At 39.5% G+C, this 25,442-nt stretch overlaps 1 protein-coding gene across 2 annotated transcripts; it reads left to right on the top strand.

The window, feature by feature from the left end:
- Positions 1-344: 344 nt before the first annotated feature.
- SMARCE1 (SWI/SNF related BAF chromatin remodeling complex subunit E1) lies at positions 345-22,362 on the top strand. Of its 2 annotated transcripts, none has more exons than XM_068976959.1 (11): positions 345-439; positions 2,652-2,703; positions 2,880-2,923; positions 5,820-5,924; positions 10,784-10,864; positions 12,065-12,196; positions 12,461-12,632; positions 17,371-17,543; positions 18,078-18,179; positions 18,796-19,006; positions 21,204-22,362. In XM_068976959.1, exons 2-11 carry the CDS (start codon positions 2,697-2,699, stop codon positions 21,410-21,412), a joined length of 1,236 nt encoding a protein of 411 aa, XP_068833060.1. In that variant the 5' UTR covers positions 345-439; positions 2,652-2,696; the 3' UTR covers positions 21,413-22,362. The 2 variants fall into 2 exon arrangements, with proteins under 2 accessions (XP_068833060.1, XP_068833058.1); XM_068976957.1 differs by having other exon boundaries at positions 18,796-19,018.
- Positions 22,363-25,442: the final 3,080 nt, after the last annotated feature.

Here is a 25,442-nt window from a genome sequence, read left to right as displayed (position 1 = left end):
GGCGCGCTCCCCGCCGCCTTCCGGCCCCGCGCGGGGAAGCTGAGGCCGCGCTCGCGCCTCCCCTCGGCTCAGCCTCGCACCTCCCGCCGCGCCTCCCGTCCGCGCTCCGGCTCCCTGGGGGCCGCGCGGCCCGGGCCTACCCGCGGTCGGGCCACCTCCTCCCTCTCCGGAGTGACGAATCGGCGCCCGGCTGGCAAAGTACTGACTTTCGGGGAGTTTTGAGGAACGTATGGAGCCTGAAAAAAATCCTTGACTGTGCTAAACACCACCGCGTCCCCACTAGAACGCTTATTTTTCTGAAGAGAGTCGGGTGCGGCCTGGAAAGGATTTAAGAAGAGTGTTGAAAGTGCGAGCGCGGAAGCTCGGGACGCGAGGGGCGGGGCGTGCGCGGGACAAAGGGAAGCGAGGCCGGAGCTGCGGGCGCTTTTTCTGCCCGCGGGTGAGTGTTTCCGACTGGGCCCGGCTGGGTCGGGAGGGTGGAGAGGCGTGGGGTCCCGGCTTGGCTGGGGTTGCTGAGGGTTGCTGGGGTTCAGGCTTGGCCGCGGGACCAGGGCCGGGGGCCGGCTGCGGCCTCTTCGAGGCCTAGCGGAGCGAGGGTGGGGAGAGAGTCCCATCTGGGGCTCCTCTTGGGCGGCCAGAAGTGCCCCTTCCACTAAACCCACGGAAGTGGTCAAAGCGCTTCTGCATGCTCCTCTTCAGCAGAGTAGCCGGTAAAGTGCACCTTCACATCAAACCAAACCGAATCGATCTCAGAGGAAGCCCTTGGGGCAAGCTAAGCCCGTGGTCCACACCCCCAGGAAGGCGGTTTCCCCTTGCCCAGGCAGCGATCTGAGGACTCACGGTGTGGCTTGGAGTGAAAAGCGAAAGCTCGGCAACAGTTTGGCCTGGGTTTGAAACCCAACTCTGACACTTCCTGACTCTGTGTCTTGAGTCAAGTTACTTATACTGAACGAGACTCCTTTTTTCCCCTCTGTAAAATGGCAGTAGCAGTACGCACCTCGTTGGTAGTGTGACTGTTAAACCAGATGGTGTTAAAGTAGTAAACCTGTCCCGAATAAGGTATTCAACAAATAAGTTCTCCAGGATTTTGTGCCAGGCACCGGAGATGCATACAGTGGTGGACAATTGTACGAGATCACTCTTGAAATTTATGGTATAGCAAAAGAGATCAGTAATTTTAAAGTGTTAACAATAAAATGTGACACACCTGGGAGCTGGTGGCAGATATTACCAGGGCCCCCCACAGCAAGGCCTACTGGATGTTGACAGCCCACCCTAGCTTGAGCAGGAAGGAAGTCTGCATCAGACTCTGGTTTCCTGCATGTACGTTAAGGAGAGAGGGAGACCCAGGTTGGGCCATTGAGAAAATAAATGATTTCTTTCTTTCCACACCAGGCCTCTTACTCATAATGCTCCAGAAATGCCCTTAAAATACAAAACAGGAGCAAAAAGAAAAAAAAAAATCATGTATGTTTCTCATAATGTCGGATGAAAATACTCTAGTAGTCATAGAAGTTATTTGCCTTTTTTCTGAAAATGAATGTTCATCTCTTTGTACACACGGTGTGTAATGTATAGTGAGGTAAGGAACAAGTTCACGTGTGTGTGGTCATGTCCTGAGCTAGTGTTACTAGGACTGAAGTTGGTAAGAATTGAGCTAGGTCCTGGGACAGCAATAATGAACTAGCTGGTCCCTGTCTCCATTCAGCCCCCATATTAGCAGGTGTAATATGATATTGATCTGTGTAAATTGGAGTACAAATGAGGACACATTTAATTTTGTACAGATAGGTCCAGAAGTCTCCATTAAGGAGATATATTTTGAGTTGAGCTAAGAAAGATCAATAGGAGTTTTTTCCAGTAGACTCTCGAAATTTATTCCCAGCGGTTATGAAGCTGTTTACCATCATGTTGTTTTTTAGTGGCTCAGTTGTGTCTGACTCTTGCGACCCCATGGACTATAGGGTACCAGGCTCCTCTCTCCATGGGATTTCCCCAAGCGAGAATACTGGAGTGGGTTCCCATTTCCTTCTCCAGGAGATCTTCCCAACCCAGGGATTGAACTCAGGTCTTCTGCGTTGGCAGGCGGGTTCTTTTACCGCTGAGCCACCAGAGAAGCTCCATTACTACTATAAGAGAATGTGAAGTTTCTTGTCACACCAGTTACCTTTTCCACTGCCTTCAGGAGTAAAATGCTGTTTTACTAGAAAGAAGTTGTTATCCTAAAAGGAAGGCAGAGCTGTGGCTGATCAGGGAGCTGTCAGTGTCTGGTAGGCCTTGTTGAGGTAGGCCCCAATAATACATCATATTCTTTTGTCATTGTATTTTTGCCAATTTGATTAAATGTTTACATGGCATCAGCGAAACGTCTTCCATACAAGAGGTGGCTCAGTATCAAAAAAAAAAAAAAAAACTTGCAAGTACATGTCTAATTTTACTTTTTAATATCCCCTGTCATTTGTTTTAGTCATTTAATTCTGATCAACTAAGTGACCTAAAGAACTCGTAAAATATTTAAAAGGCTTGATTACTAGAAGATAATGTAATTTTACAAATATCAAACTACCCTATTCTTTAGAAAAACATTCTCTTATGCTTGCTGAGTTTTGATTATCTTTATTTTTCTTTTTTTTTCCTTTTTTTTATTTTAGTGTCTCAGATTCATTCTTAAGGAACTGAGAACTTAATCTTCCAAAATGTCAAGTAAGTTTCATTTTTTATATTTATCAATCTATATTAATAAGAGACTAATGCCCTAGCAAATGGGAATTCCAAAATACTCTCATTTTTTTTTCTTCAAAACAGGACCATTGGTAGTTTTGTTGCATAGTATTATATCTCAGTTGTTTACAAGAAGTTATTTATTTTCTTTCAAACAGAAAGACCATCTTATGCCCCACCTCCCACCCCAGCTCCTGCAACAGTAAGTTTTAATTTTCTTGTTAATGTAATAGCCAAGTCTGGCCTTGATACAAAAACCCAGATGTCTTCCAGTGACAGTCACTCAATCATCACAGCAACAGGATGAAAAATTCAGCTAAAAAACAGCACTTCCTACTAAATAAAATAACTCTGCATCTTACCTTGAACCAACCCCAACATTTAAAGAAACATACTACTGAAATGCCAACCTCCTATGCTCAGTTCTTTTTTTAATTAGAAATAAGTGGCAAGTTTAACACTTTTCTTGTTCATCTCTATTAAGATTCTTGAAAGCTAATATGAAATAAATGCTCATTCTGGCATTTATTGTTTTTAAACCTAACCTTCAATTGGTTACATTTTTCTCTTCCTATCTGTATATAATTTTCACATTAAATCAAACAATAAAGCTTCCAGTTCTATACTACCTTATTGTAAATCTTTATTTTCAAGCTGTTCAAGTAAGGATTTCATTATCTGTGGGTCAGATCCTGCTATTGAGTTTTATGCCCTTGATAACGTTTCAAAGTGTATAAATAATAGTGAACTAGGTTTTTTCGCCAAGCAAGCTCTGGCCCAGCTTGGTCAGCATGTAAAATAATTGCCCAATCCACAAAACAGATCTAACAGTAACTCTTCAAGCCTTGCTGAAATGGATTCCTTGTTATTTTTTTATTTAAAAACAAAAAACACTGTTAACATTGACCATATCCTACAAAAGAAGTTCTTTAACTAAAGCTGTTAGCCCTCCTTCCATACTCCCTACCCCTAAATTTCAGGCTAGCTAACTAATTAGGGCCTTGTGTAACTTTGTTTTCTCCACTAGATTAACTTTTATTTACTAACCTGCTGTATGTTTCAGTTTATCAACAATTTGTTTTTCCTTAGTAAGATGCTTTTAAAAAGGGATACTGTATCACATCTCAACTTTCTATAACGTACAGTTTCTAAAGTTACTTCTTAAAGATCTTAAAGTCCTGTGTTTGGTTTATTTCCTTTCTTAAAGAACATTTCTTACTACCATCTCCTTGGCACTCTGCTAGTGGCTATACAGGTGGAGTTGAACAATTGAGATTCCTGACCTCAAAGAGCTAACCATGTACTTCATTTTTGGAAATGGTATAATTGCAGTGTTTTAGTTTCAATTTTTTTTTTTAAGTTCCCTTAATTTTCTTACATTATTGCCTCATAATATTGAACCGTGATTACCATTGCGTACGCAGCCTTTGAAGGTGTCATTTTGACGCAAATACTGCCTCTAACAGCGTATATTATCTTGAAGACATTAACTTTTTTGAGATAATAGAAATAGCTCAGAAACCAACCCTATGATTTCTTAAATATAGAAAGAGATATTTTTACCTTTCTTCAATCATACTTCTGTACCATTATAATTTTACATTACACATAATATACAGAAGACTAGGGGTTAGTACAGCCAACAGAATGGATATTGAATGAGTTATCTTTATTTTATTTCCATTTCTTCTTCCACCACCATCACCACCACCACCACCTCCACCCACCACTACCACCCAAATGTACCACCACTCCAAGTAACATACACTTCTTTTGTGCCTTTGATACTTCATCTGTGCTTTGCCTACTTATATATGCTTGATTTGCGTCTTCTATAACTACATAGACTAGAAATTGATCACTTGTTCTCTTGTAAAGAATATCAAATGATTGATCTGCTTGAATGTCTTTTTTTTTTGGACACTAAGGATATGTGCAGTGGCATGTTTTAGAAAATTGTGTTGATAATAGCTACAGCTTAGTTGGGATGTGTTGTTTACATTATACAATTCAGCATTGGTATTAATTGCATGTTAAAATGAAATCACTGTCCCTTGTTTTGATTGACTTTCATTAGGTCAAATACCTTACTCTTGGTCTCTCTTTGCCACGTCCTTCTTATGCACTAGACTTTGATTCTCATGAACATTGGATGTCATTTTATTAACCACGAAGGGCACTGCTATATAAGAGCCCATTTGTGATCACATCAACACATAATTTACAAAAGCTGAAAATTCTGTTGCTCCAACGAGCAATTGTGGTTGGAAAGAGGTAGGGCTATCAGGAAATCAGCTGAGAAAAAAAAAGTTCAAGTCTGTCTACTAGAGAAGTAGTTCACGTTAAAACTAAATGCAGAAATTGTTCGTGATTGACCTCTGGAAGATGGATCAAAGAAGAGATGGAAGAGAAAGCCTTTAAAAGAATGACCGGGTTAAAAAGATCAGACAGTACCCCCAGAATGAAATCCATGCATTTCTTACGAGTCTTTGTTTTGAAATCATGTATGTGACATCCATTGACTCCCACATATGTTTTTTTCTATTGATGACTGCTGGCTTCCTGATTTGGATCTCTTCTCATTTCTCACACTACATAAAATGATTTCAAGCTGTCTTCGGAAGCAGTCCACTTCTTGTTTTTGTTTTTGGTAGATAAGTGCATTGGTGGCATTCACATGACTGTCAAATAAATCATGTTTTGTTTTGCATGTAAAGTGTTTTCAGACTCCCAGTTTATCACATTTCAAGCTTTCCAATCTCAGACATATATCGCTAAGTTGTTATTCCATATATTGACCATAAAGTGATCCTGAATGTTCGCGACACTTCAGTGTATTGCTTATCCGGAAAGACAAACACACATTCACACATACAAACACCACTGGCCCCTGCAAAGAGACAGAAAGAGACAAAAAAAAGACAAAAACCACTTGCAGACTGGTTTTTCAATGGAAAAAAAGAACAATTACAACACATCATTGCTTGTTTAAATTCAGGTTGCTTTTGCATGCCATATGCAGATCATTTTTCATTTCTGTGTTTTCCTCGTTTGAGCTCATTTCTCATTCGTGTTTTTGTCTCATTTGTTTCCATCAGCAAATGCCCAGCACACCAGGGTTTGTGGGATACAATCCATACAGTCATCTCGCCTACAACAACTACAGGCTGGGAGGGAACCCGGGCACCAACAGCCGGGTCACGGTAGGAGAATCAACTATTACAGCATCCAGCAAACAACTGGAATTGACCAGAAATGCCTTCAGGTTTAGGTCCTTTTGAATCATCAGCACAGCCATTTAAAAAAAAAAAATTAACCTGGCTTTTAGATTATTTTAAATATTCATTGTACAATCTTATACTGAAAAACAAACAAACAAAAAAATAGTGAGATCTGGATATGTATATAGAAGAAAAGGAGAATCCATTCTGTTTGGTGATTGGTAGAGATAAAGCCTTGGGCACTTAATGGTAGTACTCTATGTAGACAAACCTAGGATTTCCTATGGTTAAGATGCCCTTTTTGAGGCAGAGTATCTTTCATTTAAGGTATTTGGCATTAGGCTCAATAACTATTTTCTTAATAAAGACTGGGCTTATAGACCTGGCCTTTTTGGGCTATTCTACCAGTTTGAACTGCTGCACACAATTATTTGTCTTTTGGATTTAACAGTTGTCGTAACTGAGATTCGTTTCTCTCTAGTTAAAAAGATACTTGTGCCAATTCAAAGAATTGCAGAATGAAAGCTGAACGAAATTAATTTGTTACCAGACTATACATATCTACAACCAGAAGTACATTTATAGTTCAGAGGATAAAGGATATGGTTTCTGAAACTTAGATGTTTCACTTAAATAATCAGCCTGAGATACCAAAATTGGATGATACACTTCAAACTTTTTTTTTTAACTTCAGACTTTTTATTTTAAAATTATCTTTAACTTCATTTAAGGAAATTTAAGGTACCAAAAAAAACCAAATAACTGTAAAAATTATTTACCAAAAATAGATGAATAAATCCAAAAGCCAAATGCCAACATACATTGGAATGTGATATTGGTAAGAATTTATACAACCCAGAATGGCTGTAAACTTTTTAATACCTGATTTTTGTTTGCTGTATTCAAAAATAATTCAATTAGTGTGACTTCAGAAAAGCCCTCTCACCCTGTAGTCAAGCTAGAACAGAAAGCTTGTAACTACCAAACTATATGTCTATCTTGGTAAGCATATTGCTTAGCTTGATAGGTTTTGTTTGTCTAAAAATTTCATTGTTTCTGCATAATTTGTACTTCATAAGCATATCAAGTTTTATGTGCCATGCATATTTCATGGTATCTGAAAAGAATTCTGACAAAGTGTGTGTATGTATGCATTTTACAATGCATACAGTTTTTACGTGCATTGGTACTTGTTTTTCCCCTCTGGCCTGAATGTGGTGTTTGACAAGTGTAATGGATGGCAAAGTTATCAAATGATAAAGAACATTTATTTTAATTAAGGGGCAGAATCAATTTTGGATCATTTATGTTAATACAGAAAATTATTCATGGGTAATAATCAAAAGAATGATTACATTTTAATAGCTCTATACAGTCAGCTCTTGATTATCTATGTTGATGGAAAAGTAATGGTGGTAACGGTAGTATTAGAATCATTTGTATTTTATTTTCTGTAAGCATTCTGTTCTCAACTGGGATATATCTGGGAATCCTTTGTTAATAAAGTGGTATCATTCAGTGGAGACTTACCAGGAACAGGAAGGTACAGTCGCTGTCTCAGCCTTGGCCAGTTATCTGCTTCTCCCCATTCCTTCCTGGGGATGTTGGAGCCCAGTATTTGGAGTAAGCGCTAGCTTTAGGGTAGATTAGTATGGGAGGGCTGTTGGGCCTGGAAATGTTGATGTTCTGGTTCTTCATAGTTTTATTTGTATTATTGTCCTCTCAACACCATATTGAAGGGTAATCCAGGTGCTGTGTAGCCTTGAAGGAAATGTGGGGGCTTTTAGCCTGTGTTACTCCTTCAGCTTTTAGTGACCTCTCGGGTAATCATTCTTTACAAAAATTAGGCCTAAAATTTTAAACTACCTTTTTCTTTTTGTCTGTATATTTAATTTAAGCTCTGATTTTGACCTTTATAAAAGTGTTATTTTAATATGACCCCATTTATGTGTTACTTTGTGGGGGAGCTTCTCTGGTATTATTGTCTGCAAATCACCTTAAGTCATTGATTTGAAGGAGTGATTTGATGACACCCTGTGAAGTAGCTTCCCATAGGATCCACAAACACGTGGTTTTCCCGATGACTCCAGAAAACTTAAAGAGTTTTCAAACAATAAACACTTTATATATATAAGCATGTTGAAATCTTTTTGGAGTGCTTATGGTAGCTATAAAGTGGAATTCACTTCTGGTCAGTTCTTCATCAGATGCTGATTAACATTCTCTTAAGTACCTTTGTGAAAACAGATTGAGACAGAATGTTAAGAACAGTTCATTTCTGTGCTTTAATGGGAATTTCATCCCAGAAGAAAACCTTAGATAAGATCTTACCAGAGAAGCAGCTGAAAATTGGGAAGAAATAACACAAATCTCTCAAGTAGCCAAAATTTCACTAAACCATAGACTTTATTATTCACAGGGGACCTTCCTCTGTTGTAAGCAGTTTAAACTAGAATAATTAGTTGTCTTCCCCTGACTCGTTGCCATTTGGAGAGGGGGACCATTGCTGCTGGAGGTAGGTTTCCTGACAGCAGCAAGGAAGGAAACAGCTGAAAAAGGAGACATGCCTTCCAAAATCATAACTATCAGGTCATTTAATAAAGAACCGACAGTTTTTCATACCTCAAACCAGGGGATTATAGCAAAGCAGTGGTTATAATTATGTACAGTGCAAACTGCTTTCTTTGGGGGGGAGGGCGGTGAAGAGTAATGTTTGAGACATTTTAGAAAGATGTCTGTTTGAGATGGTTAATAAATTAAGACTGTTGAGTGATTAACCTTTAACGTCCTGAAAACCAGCTAGAATTTAACGTTGTTGTTATTGTTTTGGTTTGGTTCTGTTTGTATTTGTAAATTGGTCAATGTAATGAAAATGACCTCAACATGCAAATGATCCAGATACCTTCCTTTGGGAGAAAAAAAAAGAAGCAAATTCATTGTTATAAAATGCAGCTCTTTGAAAAATATCAAGGAGCAAATATTGTAATTTGTTTTTAGTGTTTTAATTCATTTGGAACCCACTCCATGAAATTCTGAAGGTTTGTGTTGGCTGTGAGTTGGAAGTGCTTTCTAGTAACTTTATGTATGAAGACTCAGACTTTCATGTGTTTCTTGCTCTGAATTCGTGACAGAAGGTTAGCTTTGTAGAAATCCACACCCACCCACCAGAGAACTCCTGCAGCCCTCAGACAGATCTCCTGTTGGCTGTTCGTACCGCCTCTGTTGACAGTGTCCATCCCCCGTGTTTCACTTCACCCTGTTGCCCACTGCTGGCTAAAAGCAGGGTTTGTCTACACAGGTATCAGCATCCTGTGTGGTAAGAATACATGGGCGATGTGGAAAGAGAGGAATACTGCTGCAGAGATGAAATGCTTTCTCATAAGTTCATGTATGAAGAAGCAGAGTTACTGACAAGTATATAGGGCTGGAGGGAGATCCTTCTCATAGGAAGAAGAGGCATTGTTTGAAAGTGGTGGAAGGGGTACAGATACACTCTTCCCTGAGCCCTTGGATGAAAAATAAGGTTAGACTTGGGGTCTCAGCTGAGAATTGGGGGGGGGGGTTTCCCTCTGGTTTTACCACAACAACACATAAGGGCAAGGGAGCAAAATGTCACCTTCGTTTTCTTATAAAAATTTGTTGATTCCTATCTTTTGATAATTAGAAGGAAGCCTTCTTCCTTCCCAGCCTGTCAGGAAAATCAATATCAGGAGTCTTCTAGAAATGTCGGGGAAACAAATGTAATTCAGCCATGATTTGATGCTGGGCCCTTGATCAAATGCAGCAGTGTATGCAGAGGTGTGAGTAGGTTCAGAAGCAGCTCTCCTGTACTGGAGGTGTGGGGGTGGTGCCCCCGGGGCTGCTTGGTCTCCTGCCTGGATTTAGCCTTTAGAAAGAGCTCATCTCCTCTGTTTCTCTCCCTTTTGCCTTTCTCTCACCCACTTTCGTCTTTACCTTTTTAAAAACTATTTTTTAGTTTCCTCACCTTCTGTTTCCCATTTCTTTTTTCTCTGTCTTCCCCCCAAAAAATCAGCATTTTTAAAAAATTAAGAGGAGTTTCTTAACATATGGTCTCAAAATAACTTAATCAGGCCCTGTTTCTGTCATTTCTCTGTTCCTGGTAAACTTGTTCACTCCTCTGCTGTGACTAAGAGTGCAAAAAAGGCATGACTTCAGTGCACACTTCCTAATCTCCTTTATTTAAAAAAAAAAAACTAGATATGGGTATAGAACCTTAAGAATAAAATCTCTAGTGATATCAAAGGAGTAAGAAGGTTGTTTGTTTGTTTTTCATTGTTGAATCTAGGGAGTAGGTTTTGTGGTGGTAGTAGTTGTTCATGTGGAAATGTGTTCCTGAAATGGTACAAATAGTAAATAGTCCCCAGTGGGCAGTGTGAGATGTGGTAAGTGCTGATCGGGTTCAGCTTCTGGTGAGATAATCAAGTGTTGACTGTATATGTAATGGTAAATTAAGCAAAATAAAAGGATGCCAGGTAATGTCCTAAATGTGGGACATCTGATGTATAACCATATATTTATGCTGTATGGATAATTGTGTAATATTTCATTTGTTCTTACAGCCAGGTTGTCAAAGCAGTGGCAATAAACTGCTAAGTAACGTATTAAAAAGCTCTGTGCTTAAAGTCATTTTCTTTATTTTCTTTTGATGTGAACATTTCTGAATTTGCAGTGATAGCTATTTTCAGTGGAGAAAATATAAGAATCTTGTATCCATGGACGAGTAGAAGAAAGGCGCATTAGAATTTTTAAAGGGACTCTCTTTTCAGTTTGCTGGCGAACTTCTAGCAATTGAGTAATGAACGTATTTAACTCTTTTCTAGGCGTCCTCTGGTATCACGATTCCAAAACCCCCAAAGCCACCAGATAAGCCGCTGATGCCCTACATGAGGTACAGCAGAAAGGTAGGTGCCCTGGAGCCAGAAAGGACCGAGGACCACAGTCTCTGCTCTTTGCTTTACATCAAGGTTCAATGGACTTAGCCAGCCATTTAGTGCATAGTCAGAGGAGAGGATACAGGATTACAGTTGTTAAAGACATTAGTTCTGATTTCAAAATTCCAGAACTAAAATCCAACAAGAAAATGATTCAATAAACAGTTAAGAGCTTCCCTTGTGTTCCGGTGGTCGAGAATCATCCTTCCAGTGCAGGGGACAAGGGTTCGAGCCCTGGTCCAGAAAGATCCCACATGCCACCGAGCAGCAACAACTGAAGCACATGTGCCTGGAACCTGTGCTCCGCAGCAGGAGAAGCCACCACAACGAGAAGCCCGCACGCTGCAGCTAGAAAGTATCCCCCTCTCAGGGCAGCTGGGAAAAGCCTGCACAGCAGTGAAGACCCAGCATAGCCAAAAAATAATAATAATATACATGTGTACATAATAAACAGTTACAATACTTAAGATAAAGTTGTGTAGCCAGCATTGTATAGTCTTTTGGAGAATATTTAATGACGTAAGAAACATGTTAGGTGAAAAAAAGGAATGCGAGACTACAAGTACTGGTATCTTATTTTTATAAAAATAATAGGAAATACATGTTAGTTTGAATTAAAAAAAAAAAGCCTAGAAGACAATGGTTATCTATAAACAATCAACTTATGGTACTTTTTATTTTCTTCATACTTTTCTTGAATTTTTCTTTTTTTGTGGTGAGGGGAACAGATGATGAACCTCCATTACTCTCAAAATAACAAGTATAGCTGATACCTTTATTAAAGATGAGCATTTACCTATTTCACCACTACTTAGAAATTTTGAAATTTTTGGCCATAATTACTATATGTGTAATTTGAGGATATGTTATGTTGTATTACACACCGTAACCTCATTCCTTCTAAACTCGTGAATTTTTAGAAAGACAGACTGTGTAGAGTTATTTCATGATAAGTGTCTGCAGTGTTTGGAGGTTTCTGAAATCTGCCTTAAAGTAACCCAGAAGAGGACCCTTGATAATTGTTGCAGCAGGCTGATGGAAACCTGGGTTTTGATACTATTCCTTGTGCCTTTGTTGATGATTAAAGTAAAGGTTTCTATATTAAAAAGTATTTGTAAAGTCTGTATTTTTAGGCATCAGTACTAAAATCTGAACTGTTTCTTTTTCAAGGTCTGGGACCAAGTAAAGGCTTCCAACCCTGACCTAAAGTTGTGGGAGATTGGCAAGATTATTGGTGGCATGTGGCGAGATCTCACCGATGAAGAAAAACAAGAATATTTAAACGAATACGAAGCAGAAAAGGTAGGATGGGAACTACGGTGGGACAGGTACAAGATAAAGTTCGTTAACACTTGCTTATTACTTATAAAAGAAACATACAGTCTAATCAGACAGCTGAGCCTTCATCTGCCTGGGTCAAGTCACTCAATTTCTCTAGACTTCAGATTTCTTGTCTGTAAGAAGGAGATAGTTATCCTGTCTTTTGATGTTCAAATGAGATGATGTAAGTATTCATTATAACCTGCAAAATATTAATTCTAAAACAGAGAAACATTTGAATTTCAGATAGAATACAATGAATCTATGAAGGCCTACCATAATTCCCCCGCGTACCTTGCTTACATAAATGCGAAAAGTCGTGCAGAAGCTGCTTTAGAGGAAGAAAGTCGACAGAGACAGTCTCGCATGGAGAAAGGAGAACCTTACATGAGCATTCAGCCTGCTGAAGACCCAGACGGTAAAAAAAAAAAAAGTGGAGCTTTGTTTATGCTTTCTCTGAGAATTAAAATATGAGAAATCTCTTAAGTTGAAGTTTTGTTTCCTATCCGAAATGGCAAACAGAGCATAATTTAAGTGCCATTTCAATATTTTAAATAATTATTTTGATTAAGATTTGTGTGTAAATTTCCCAAAGAAAAAAGAAATACCGTTTTTAGTGCAGACAATAGCAAAAACTACCTATTATTTATCAAAATCTTTGTACTCCTTACCTCAGCTGCTTTTAAAAGTTAAATGCCTTCAGGTTACCGTTATTGGTTCCTTAAATCAGCTGAGTTAAAGGCTCTTAAGCTACAAAGTTAATGAGTGGGAAGAGACATTTTGAACTCTAGTTAATTCCGAAATCCAACTAGAATTCATAAATACAACTCATAATGATGCTTACAGGGGTGCTTTACTGCCTAGTCGCCAAGTCACGCTGGATCTTTGGCAACCCCGTGGACTATAGCCCGCCAGACTCTGTCCGTGGGATTTCCCAGGCAAGAATACTGGAGTGGATTGCCATTTCCTCCACGGGATCTTCCTGACCCAGGGATCAAATAAATCCACGTCTCTGCTTGGCAGGCAGGTTCTTTACCACTGGGCCACCTAAGAAGCCCTACGAGGGTGCACACCTACAAATGTTATACACACACATGCACGTGGAGCAGAGCTTCCTAATTGGCATTCCATGAAGAGTCTGCAGGTGTGCTCGTGCGCTTCCGCTTCTCTGCAGCCAGGCAGGGTCTGAGGCTGCAAGGAGCTTCAGAGCTAGCCACCTCCCACTATGAGTGTACTCATCCACATAGCACACATGCTATACAAATCATTTTCCTCATGTGCTGCTGTGATGTGGAAGAGGTTGGAAGCTCTAGCTGCAAGCAACAGAAACATTAGGAAAATAATTTAAGATCCCATTTTAAAGTAGTAATAACAAAGAAGCTTATAAGGCCTTAAAGAAGAGACCTTTAAGAAAAGAAGCACTAATACCACCTAAAGACATGAATAAACTGAAATACTTCAAGAAAAAGCACAAATGAGTTTTTAAAAGAAAGGACTGGAATATTGACAAATATCCTCATAAATACAAATCTAATAAACATAGAGACTAGAATAGGGAATAGAGAGAATCAAGCATGTTAAGCAGTCAGCTGTGCTACAGACACACGGGCACATGCAAACTCTTAATTGGTCAGATTGAATGATTAATGCAAGAAAAAAGCACAGAACTAAACAAATAGAAGATCCAGTTTACAAACTATTGGAAGGATGGGAGGTCAGTAATAAGTGGGAATAAAGACTTGGGATGTAGAAGCCATAAGTAGGAATCAGACGGAAGTTTTCACTAGGTGAAGGTAACAAACAGCATGAACGTGGGGCGGGCCTGAAAGAGACTCACCAAGGAATAGTCTTGAAAAGAGAGCCCTTCTCTGTTTCTCAGGCTCCTGCCCATTACGTTTTTTAAGTTGAAAATAGGATATTAGAACTAGAGCTGGCAGTAAGAAAGGACAGTAATAATTAAGATGCCAGGATAAGGATGACTTTGGACCTTGGACTTTACCCCCAGAACAGAGTAGCAAGAGGAAGACTTGGGCGGGGGGGTGGGGGGTGGAAATGTACATAAAACCAAGAGGAAGGCCGAGGGTCCACAAGTACAGCAGCTGCTCTCTTAATAGAGAAGACCTACAAGCCTTCAGGACATAGGCAGTTATCCTCACAAAATAGTGAAGGCTTTTTTTTTTTTAGAAAGAGAATATTCATGAGATCAAGTAAATACCTGGTGAATTAGAAAATATAAACCTACCCTCCCCTTACCCAAAAATAAATCAGCCAACTAAAGTGCAAGGAAAGACAGGTGCAGACTTCCTTGGTTAAGTTTGTGCCCTCCCAATGCAATGGTTTGAGCTCTGTTCGGGGAACTAAGATCCCACGTGCTATTCAGCATGGCCAAAAAATAATACATTTTTTAAAAAAGGAAAGACAAGCCCGTATTGCTAAGACTTTATTTACCAGTGATCAACACTGGGGACATATGAAAGAAGAATGGTAATAAAAAGGAAACCTGGATGGATAACCTAGCACAAATGTACATAATCCTAAGTGTGAATATGAAAAACTCCCTTAAGTAAAAAAAAGTCACAGAATTTTTTAATGGTATCTTTTGTTCCAGTAATTTCAATTTCAGAAGTAATATCCTACAGAAACTACTTGAAACAAAAATAATCGGCACAACAGTTCATGGTGGTGGTATTTCTGATAATCCGAGTTTCAGTAGCTACTTAAGTACCAGATGTGAAGGGACGTGCTAAAATGACACAGCAACACAGTTAGGGCCTTTGCAGTAGAGTTTGCTACAGTATGGTCCCCCGCCTCTGATAGAGGAACTTTTGTTTTAATGTGTATTGCTTAAGAGGAAGCACTTTTTTAAAAAGTTAGTTGATTTAAATAAAAATATTAACAAAAAATAGCACATGTTATTAGCAGATATGTCAAAAACTGGTAGTGATAAGACCAAAGGTTCAGTTCAGTTCAGTCACTCAGTTGTGTCTGACTCTTTGTGACCCCATGGACTGCAGCATGCCAGGCCTCCCTGTCTATCACTAACTCCTGGAGTTTACTCAAACTCATGTCCATTGAGTAGGTGATGCCATCCAGCCATCTCATCCTCTGTCGTCCCCTTCTCCTCCCGCCTTCAATCTTTCCCAGCATCAGGGTCTTTTCCAATGAGTCCGTTCTTCGCATCATGTGGCCAAAGTATTGGAATTTCCGCTTCAACATCAGTCCTTCCAATGAATATTCAGGACTGATTTCCTTTAGGATCGACTGGCTGGATCTCCTTGCAGTCCAAGGGACTCTCCAACACCACAAGAGCCTTCTCCAACACCACAGTTAAAAAGCATCTTCATTGCTCAGCTTTCTTTATAGTCCAACTCTCACATCCATACATGACCACTGGAAAAACCATAGCCTTGACTAGACAGACCTTTGTTGGCAAAGTAATGTCTCTGCTTTTTAATATGCTGTCTAGATTGTCATAACTTTTCTTGCAAGGAGTAAGCATCTTTTTAATTTCATGGCTGCAGTCACCATCTGCAGTGATTTTGGAGCCCCCAAAAAATGAAGTCTGCCACTGTTTTCACTGTTTTCCCCATCTATTTGCCATGAAACAATGAGACTGGATGCCATGATCTTAGTTTTCTGAATGCTGAGTTTTAAGCCAACTTTTTCACTCTCCTCTTTCACTTTCATCAAGGGGATCTTTAGTTCTTCTTCACTTTCTGCCATAAGGGTGGTACCATCTGCATATCTGAAGTTATTGATATTTCTTCCAGCAATCTGGATTCCAGTTTGTGCTTCATCCAGCCCAGCATTTCTCATGATGTACTCTGCATGTAAGTTAAATAAGCAGGGTGACAATATACGTCCTTGACGTACTCCTTTTCCTATTTGGAACCAGTCTGTTGTTCCATGTCCAGTTCTAACTGTTGCTTCCTGACCTGCATACAGATTTCTCAGGAGGCAGGTCAGGTGGTCTGGTATTACCATCTCTTTAAGAATTTTCCACAGTTTGTTGTGATCCATACAGTCAAAGCCTTTGGCATAGTCGTAAAGCAGAAATAGATGTTTTTCTGGAACTCTCTTACTTTTTTGATGATCCAACAGATGTTGGCAGTTTGATCTCTGGTTCCTGTGCCTTTTCTAAAACCAGCTTGAACATAAGGAAGTTCATGGTTCACGTATTGCTGAAGCCTGGCTTGGAGAATTTTGAGCATTACTTTACTAGCGTGTGAGATGAGTGCAATTGTGTGGTAGTTTGAGCATTCTTTGGCATTGCCTTTCTTTGGGATTGGAATGAAAACTGACCTTTTCCAGTCCTGTGGCCACTGCTGAGTTTTCCAAATTTGCTGGCAGATTGAGTGCAGCAGTTTTCACAACATCATCTTGGATTTGAAATAGCTCAACTGGAATTCCACTACCTCCACTAGCTTTGTTCGTAGTGATGCTTCCTAAGACCCACTTAGGCAAAGTGTAATTGTGTAAGAGCAAAGGTAATAGCTACTAAAAATAAGCTTGTAAACTAGACCCATACTATATGTATATGAACTTGAGTGAATAGAAACAATGTGTGATACCTTTATACACTGATAACAAATGTATACATGTATAAATTGATAAATTTTAAAAGTGGAATTTAGAACTAAACATTTTTTAAGGCCTTAGTGTTATTTTAATCTGATAAAATATATATGCCCATCTGGGAAACTGCTATTACTAGAGGTAATGTTTTCTCTGCAGTGGGCATTTTCCTTACTTGAAGTGCTACAGTGACAAAGACACCAGAAAGTTCCTTTGCATCATCAGCTGTAAAAGCTTTGAATTATATCCAGAGAGTGAAATATTTGGCAAAATCTGTACTGCTATCACGTGCAGCCTTCGTGTTGATTTCCAGGCCAAAGACACTTGGTTATATCTGATTTGTGTTTCAGCCAAATATCAGATGCACATCCTCACTTAAAAGATTTTGTGAGAAAAACCGACATCTTGGCCGGTGAACACATTGTATCCTCTGTATGGTTTTTATCAAGTGACTGCCCTGGTGCTCCTTTGACACCCTTTAAACCCACTTATTAGACCAGTGAGGACCATGGCTTCTTGGTAACTAAGTGCTAATTATGGTAATTGGTGACCTGATTTCCAGATCATGTTGTTTATTCCAGATTATGATGATGGCTTTTCAATGAAGCATACAGCCACCGCCCGTTTCCAGAGAAACCACCGCCTCATCAGTGAAATCCTCAGTGAAAGTGTGGTGCCAGACGTGCGGTCAGTTGTCACAACAGCTAGAATGCAGGTTCTTAAACGACAGGTCCAGTCCTTAATGGTTCATCAGGTAAAGACAGAAAACATTTGTTATGGTAAGATGGGCCTGGGCCATAGGTGCCCGGTAACCTGATTGTGTACCGTGCATGAGTGTGCCTGTTAAATATTTATGTCCAATCTAACCCGTTCCTGATTCAGGGAAGAGGCTGGAGGGCGTAGACCCTTCCCAGAGATTTAGTAAGTTTGTCATTAAAACTGTAACAGGGAACCTTTTGACGGAAAGTGTATTTGTTAAGAATTTTGAGATATCCTATCAAATTTTACTAGCCTACTAAATATTTTCCTTCCAAAACATTGCTGAGAGCTGACAGTATTGTCTAACTTACTCTTGTTAATGAGTTATCCTCTCTGTGCTGCATTTTTACATTTTTTAAATTTTAGCACATTATATAATAAGTAATTTAAATTTAAAAAGCAAAACACTTATCACACTGTGAAAAAGTGTGGACCATTAAAAAAAAGAGACATATTTTCTGTGTTTGACATTAGCTTCGGAGAAGATAATTGAGTAGTAAATAACAAAGCCTGGTCTTATCTTTTACAGCGAAAATTAGAAGCTGAACTTCTTCAAATAGAGGAGCGACACCAAGAAAAGAAGAGGAAATTCCTGGAAAGCACAGACTCATTTAACAATGAGCTTAAAAGGGTATCGAATGTGTTACCTATACTTGTATCACTGTGTCTGTTACTTTTTTTTCTCATTCTTTTTTCCAAAAAAGTGTTTTTATGTAGTGTCATTCACTTTGAAACAGGGTTAACTTTGCTGTAGCTGGTAAGGTCTTTACTTTATAAAATAATTTCCATTTTCTGGCAACGTTGCAATAGGTTTGAAACATTGTATAGTATACACGTTCTGTGAACTAGGCCTGAGACTCTAGAACCCTCTGATATTTTAAACTCTCATACACTTGTGAATTATTTTCATTGCAACTTACTCATCAAATGTCTTCATTAGCTGTAGCTCACAGTTTGCACTTCACATGAAAACAAGTAAATAGAGTGTTTGGCAGCCTGAAATGTAAAACAGAAGCTTTGAGTATAAGCCAGTGCTTTCAACGTTGCTTCACCAACTATTCTGGAACACTTGATACTACATGGCTGCTAGGGCAACTTTCCTGTAGACACAAGAGCTTGGTTTTTTTCCTGCCATATATATGAATATAGTTCTTAGCCAAGAAAACCCACTTGTGAATAATTTCTCTGATTCAGAGATTGTAAGAAAAGAACATGACTAAGAGAGTGTTTTGTTTTCTGACTACTAGTTGTGTGGTTTGAAAGTAGAAGTGGATATGGAAAAAATTGCCGCTGAAATTGCACAAGCTGAGGAGCAGGCTCGAAAAAGGCAGGAGGAAAGGGAAAAAGAGGCGGCAGAGCAAGCCGACCGCAGCCAGAGCAGTATCGTTCCTGAAGAGGAGCCAGCAGCGAGCAAGACCGAAGACAAGAAGGAGGACGAGAGCATGCCGATGGAGACAGGTAGCCTGCCAGGTGATCGCAGAGTAAATGTTGAGGGCTTTTACAGCTGTCTTTAATTCTGACTTTCCTTTCTCAGTGCTTTCTGGAGGTCACTCTGTTAATCTTGCCTCTTGAATTATTCTCCATATGAGATATGCATTCTTTCTTCCCAAATCTTAATCTCTTATAATAGATTCACTTAAAGTGTTGGTATTGGTACAAAAATAGCAGTGATGTGTTGCCTTTAGTCTGGCTGTTTGAGGTCTTGGGTATTTGCCCAGATTGAGTCATATCATTCCCTGACTTGGGATATAAAGTATTGAATGTAGTGGTTTAACGGTTAAGGGTACTGGCCTGGAGGGCCCACAGATCTGGGTACTGTTCCACCCCATACTAGCACTGTGACCTTCAGTCTAGGTAAGTTAATTTCAGTTTCCTCCTTAGTAAATACTCTAGCACCCACCTCTTGAAATTGAATTCCCAAGGATAAAGAAGCAGATGAACATAAAATCATCCTTACTGGATTTGGCATGGTGTTGGCACTGAGTATTTTAACCTTTATTGCTAAAATTGTTTAAACAGCATGTGGTCCTTGCCCTTAAGATCAGTCATCTTTGGTGTCCTAGAACAGAGTTGGGCAAATAAAACCTGCAGGCCAAATCCTGCCTGCCACCTATTTTTATAAATAAAGTTTTATTGGAACCATTTGTTTACACATTATCTGTGGCTGCCTTGGGACTCCAGCAGTGTAGTTGAGTAGTTGCAACTAAGACAGCCTGACTCACAAAACCTGAAAATTTTCTATCTAGTCTCACAGAAAGTGTTTATTGATTCCATCCTAGAAAAATTCATACTTCCAGTTTTACTGATTTTCCTGACTAAAAACATGCCTCAAGGCAAACAACATGCAAAGCTTACGTGAAGTACTGATTAAATCAATTATTGGTTGAAATCTTGGGATCGCTCTGCGCGCGGTTTTGACCCTGCTCAGTGTGCTGTGTAGTAAACAAAACTGAGCTGGAGGAAGCATGGGAAACACAACCAAAAGCTCCCTGGACTGTCATTACAAGAGCTGAGAGGGACCACAGTCACCCTTGGTGCTTTGCTGACAACTTCTGATTTGACATCTGGAAAACATTAAGTGGGATATGCTATCTTTACCAGATATTTCTACAGAATGTAATTCAGGAGATTAACATTTCAGATAGTCAGATTTTAAGTTTAATTATCTGAATCATTTTCTGTTTTGTGTGAACGTGTTTTTTATCGTAACAAATTTGGAGCATGAACACGTTCTGTGGTTAAAGCGAGAGCCTGAGGATAAAAGTACGGCTCCTTCACTCACTTGGCAACTGGAACACTACTTGGTCCTCTGCTGCTGTTTTGTCATCTATGAATAGAGTATGCCTGTAGGAGAGTGTGCCTGTAGGTCTTTGGGCTTCACAGGTGGCGCAGTGGTAAAGAATCCTCCTGCCAAGCAGGAGACCTGGGTTCGATTGCTGGGTCAGGAAAATCCCCTGGAGAAAGAAATGGCAAACCATTCCAGTATTCATGCCTGAGAAGTCCTCTGGACAGGAGAGACTGGCAGACTGCAGTACATGGGGTCACAAAGAGCCAGACACAACTTAGCAACTACACCACCACCACCATAGGTCTTTACTCAAATTTTTATCCTCCTAACTGAAGAAAATCATTTCAGACTATTGGAGCAATAACAGAAAACAGCCTACCATGACTTATAACAAAATACTTTATCAGTCTTATACCATTTCCTTACCTGCTTTCTCACTCATTAAATCCGAGCACTTCACATAGCATTGTCCAAAGAAATATGTCCCTGTGTAATTAGAAATGTTCTGCTACTGACCCTTTTTAATGAAATTTAAATGAAATTAATTTTAATAAGTCTTCAAACGCCAGTGTGCACTTTAGACTTAGAGCACATTGAAATTTGGAAGCTAAATTTTCAGCAGAAATACTTGATCTGTATTGAGATTCAAAATTTACAGTTAAAAAGTGGATTTTTTTTTTCCAAATTCCAGCTTGTTTTAAACCTGCTGAAAGTTCCTTGGTCACACTAGCCCATCTCAGGTGCTTGATATGTGTATTCATATGTAGTGAGTGGCTGCCTTATCATTAGATCCTGCAGCTCTGGACTGTCAACACAGAAGAGTAAATTTTTGTCTGGGAACTAACAGTGACAAATGTGTGATTACAGAGGAGACACACCTTGAAGATACAACAGAAAGCCAACAGAATGGTGAAGAAGGCACGTCTACTCCTGAGGACAAGGAGAGCGGGCAGGAAGGGGTGGACAGTCTGGCAGAGGAAGGGACCAGTGATAGCAACACTGGCTCAGAAAGCAACAGCGCAACCGTGGAGGAGCCACCAACAGATCCCGTACCAGAAGATGAGAAAAAAGAATAAATGTTGCCTTGTTTTATGTGTTCTAAATAACTTTTTTAAATGAAAAAATGTTTTTTGAGTTTTAATGGTGTTATGTGGTTTGTGTATTAATATTGTTCTTGTCCATATCACACCACCAAAGGCTTTTGGACCATTTAGCATCACGAGCTGAATGGCACAGTCACCTTTCGTAAGCGGTCGCAAAGATGGTTCTTTGGATCTTGTTTCTAGCCCTCAACTGCTGAGAGCCTCAGAATTTAGATTAACTGAGAAAATGCCCACCTCTTTTAGAGAATTCTCCTTTGATGCTGCAGAATCTACTTGTACAAATGCCTTCCTACAGCTCACTTGGGTGCTTACCAAAGCCATAGCTTTCAGCCTTCCCAGTCCCCATCAATGGCTTCCTGAAGGCCTGCTTTCTTGCTTCCTTCCACAAAGAGCAGCTTCTTGAGAACGTAATCACGTATGAGTATGTATTTGTTCACTTACCCTTTTTTATTTTTCGTCAGTGTCAGATACCAAGAGTTGTGTTAATGTGTTGAGTGTACCTACAGCCACACTTGGATTGTATTGATCCAGAAATAGTCTCCATAGTTAGTGACTGGCTTATGAAATAGTCGTTAAAGTGAACATGGCACATATACACTTATCTATATACCTTTTGCTATAATTAATATCAGATATGTTCTGGTGAGAACCCATCTTTATTGTACAGGGGGAAAAAATACTTTTTTCCCTGAGTTTTCCAAAGACAGAATAGATCACAAAACTGAAAGAAGTCAATATTCTTGTAATGGAATATGTAACTTCAAAATGATTAGCCCATGCTAAAAAGAAAACAGCTGGGAATTAAGGTTCATCCACTGGAAATTGTTTTACAAAAATCAAAACATTTAAAACCTCAAGGCTCAGGATCCCATAGGTCAGAGCCAACCTTTTTGATAAACTTAGTAAAGTCTTAGAGACTAGAAGCAAGATAGTTTGTGACACATAAGCATTCTAAAAACTAGAATAGATTTTTACTGAATAGTGGTATAACTGATGGTATATGTTTCTTAAAGGTCCAAATGTAATAAAAAATTGGAAAAAAGAGTCTCAGTGTTTTTAATGCACTAAATATCTTATGTAAGGCAAGCTTATAATTTTGTTATTATAATGTAGTGACAATATGGAGTGACCTTTCACAGCTGTTAATGAATTTGCTTATCCGGATAAGGTCCTATCTCACCAAAGTACATAAACTGCTGTAAGTTCATTTGTACAAGACACTTGAGAAAATTCGTTTCCTTATATTGTAGTCATGTCACATGGTCTTCAACCCCAAAGGTAGTAAATTTCTGCATTCACATATGAGAAAAAAGTTTTACACTGAAAAAAAAAAAATGTCCAAATAAAGGTAAACCCTTTAGTTACATGTAGATAGCTTGTCTATATGGACAAGACTTGATTTATAGTGAATTCACTGTGACTGAGCTCACAGCCCACAGTGACTATGACTTTGTCCAGCCTCCTGAGAGTGAGAGCAGGAGAGGAAACAAAGCTGGGAACACCCCTTGGTACCTGTTTTTTTCTTAAAAACACATGAAATCTTTCTCCTGTTTCTTTCTGAATCAAAAACTAATTTATCAGGGACTTTTGGTTGTGGTCCAGCGGTTAAGAATCCACCTTCCAAAGCAGGGGACACAAGTTCGATCCCTGGTCAGCAAACAGGTCCCACGTGCCCGGGGGCAACTGAGCCCTCACTGCAGCTACTGGGCCCGCACGCTCCAGAGCCTGAGCACTGCGGTGAAGACCCAGCACAGCTAACTTCAAAAATAAAGTTTTCAAAACACAACGTACTAGTTCTCGGTGTAGGGTATTGTAGGGCTAAGAACCTCAACCGGCTCATCCCTGACAAACTTGGTATCCGTTTTAGTACATTGTCAAATCTGGGCAGAGGAGTGGTTAATGTGGGTGGTAAACAGTGCTAGATCAAGATTGCTCTGGTATTGAGGTCTCTCAAAAAGATGGAAGTGGTTCCTTCGCTGAGCTGGAGATGACAGGGAAAACAAGTCTATCTAGACCGAGCCTGCACGTGCAATGCTAGAGCAACAGGCAGAAACAGATGGGATTTGGCAGCTTTCAACCACGGCAGGAAAATCAAAATTCTTTCCTGTCAGAGTGATCATGCAGAAAGCACGGAGTTGTTTTCCTAGTTTCTTTAAGAAGGTGGCATATGGTCAAGGTCCTTGTCTTCCATATCCCAGTAGGCATGTCCCCAAAACTCTCTGAGCCTCTTTCAACATAAAATAGACTGAACTGCTTTCAGTCCCCTTACTTCTCCACAGAGACATGATTTTTTCCTTTTTTTTGGCTGCACTGGTTCTTAATTGTAGAATGCAGGATTTTTAGTTGCAGCAGGTAACATCTAGTTCCCTGACCAGGGGTCAAACCTGAGCCCCTTGTATTGAGCCTCTGGACAACCAGGGAAGTCCCACAGCCATTATTTTTAATGCATTTGTTTTGAGTATGAATGCATATAAAGTTTGAGGGCTTACATTTTTATTCATTTTTAACAACAAATGGCAGAGGGGAATCCCCAACAGTCTCCCAGTTTTTTTTTAAAGGAGTTTCAAATGTCATATCTCCCCATTTATCAACAAGCATGACATTTTAAGTACCTCTCCTGCAGTACATGAAAATGACATACTCTCTGGAGCAGAGCTTTCAGGAACATAACTGGAAGGAAGCTCGTTTTAACATAGAAGCATCCTATGGAAAAGAGAAGATACTTGATTCACTATATTTGAGAATCTGGAGCTTAAATCCCTCCACGTTTTTAGTTTTGATCCTTCCCTTTTAGACTAGTTTAGGTTTTGAACAATTGGTGCTGACGGTGTGAAATTCCTATTGTCTGCCTTTAAATTGAAGTTGCGGCTTCTCGTGTGAGCAGGCAATGAAGCTGGGATTATACTGTGTTAAATCCTCACTTCAGAAATCACTTCCTTCTACCCCGAAGCACTACCACACACAGTCTCCCTGCCCGGCTTCAACAAGGGCAGGAGTTCTACCCTATTGCTTCTCATTGCTGGGCAAAACTTGCTGGAACAACAATTACCTTCTTAATGATTTGCACATTAGAGGGCTCAGTGTCTTTACAAAAAAAAAAAAAAACACTGTAACAAGCTGAAAGGAACTCTTGAGGCTTTTTAGAAGAAATCATGCTGGATTGTTATCTGGCTTACAGTGTTGTTTCTTTAATCAACACAGTAGGGGAAATTCTGAATATAGTCAAGAATATCTACAGATCTTAGTAATCAGAAAACTGTTTATAAACATCTTAAGTTCAGTCGATCAGTCGTGTCTGACTCTGTGCGGCCCCATGGACTACAGTACGCCAGGCTTCCCTGTCCATCACCAACTCCTGGAGCTTACTCAAACTCAAGTCCATTGAGTCAGTGATCAACCATCTCATCCTCTGTTGTCCCCTTCTCCTGCCTTCAGCCATTCCCAGCATCAGGGTCTTTTCAAATGAGTCAATTCTTCGCATCAGGTGGCCAAAGTATTGGAGTTTCAGCTTCAGCATGAGTCCTACCAATGAATATTCAGGACTGATTTTCTTTAAGATGGACTGGTATGAAATTGCCAATGTAAGTTTTTATCTACAAGATGACAATTTCACCTGGTCTAACATAATAATTCTGCATTTTATAGTCCAAATTATAAGCTCTTAATAACAGTTTTCTAAGTGTGAAATGATAAAACTTTGGACTTCCCAGGCTGACACTTCTCTAAAAATTACTGCCTATTATTAAAATCCAGACTAAGATGCAAATCCTGAACTATCAAGTATTTAACAGCCTGATTTTTAAAATACAGCACAATAACAGATAGTTAAATTAGCTGGCTTGTGTTCACATGTTTTCCCATTTAGCAACAAAAACATGTAATTTTTTGCATGGATTCAAGACATACAGGGAGGGAAAGTTCTCATGATTTAATTGCTTTTTACATAGAACTGAGACAGTGACTGCAGATCATGGCCACCTCCCTATGTGAGCCATTTGAAAGG

This window comes from Capricornis sumatraensis, chromosome 8, assembly GCF_032405125.1.
Source record: "Capricornis sumatraensis isolate serow.1 chromosome 8, serow.2, whole genome shotgun sequence".
Lineage (NCBI taxonomy): Eukaryota > Metazoa > Chordata > Mammalia > Artiodactyla > Bovidae > Capricornis > Capricornis sumatraensis.
Note: the sequence above shows the minus strand (reverse complement) of the source record. Positions and strands in the feature narration are given on the sequence as shown.

What these genes read in the sequence shown, in the direction of transcription:
- SMARCE1 (XM_068976957.1), top strand. An exon ending in GCACCAACAGCCGGGTCACG is followed by an intron (nt 5,925 to 10,783) that starts GTAGGAGAATCA and finishes ACTCTTTTCTAG; the next exon opens with GCGTCCTCTGGTATCACGAT. An exon ending in ACGAATACGAAGCAGAAAAG is followed by an intron (nt 12,197 to 12,460) that starts GTAGGATGGGAA and finishes TTTGAATTTCAG; the next exon opens with ATAGAATACAATGAATCTAT.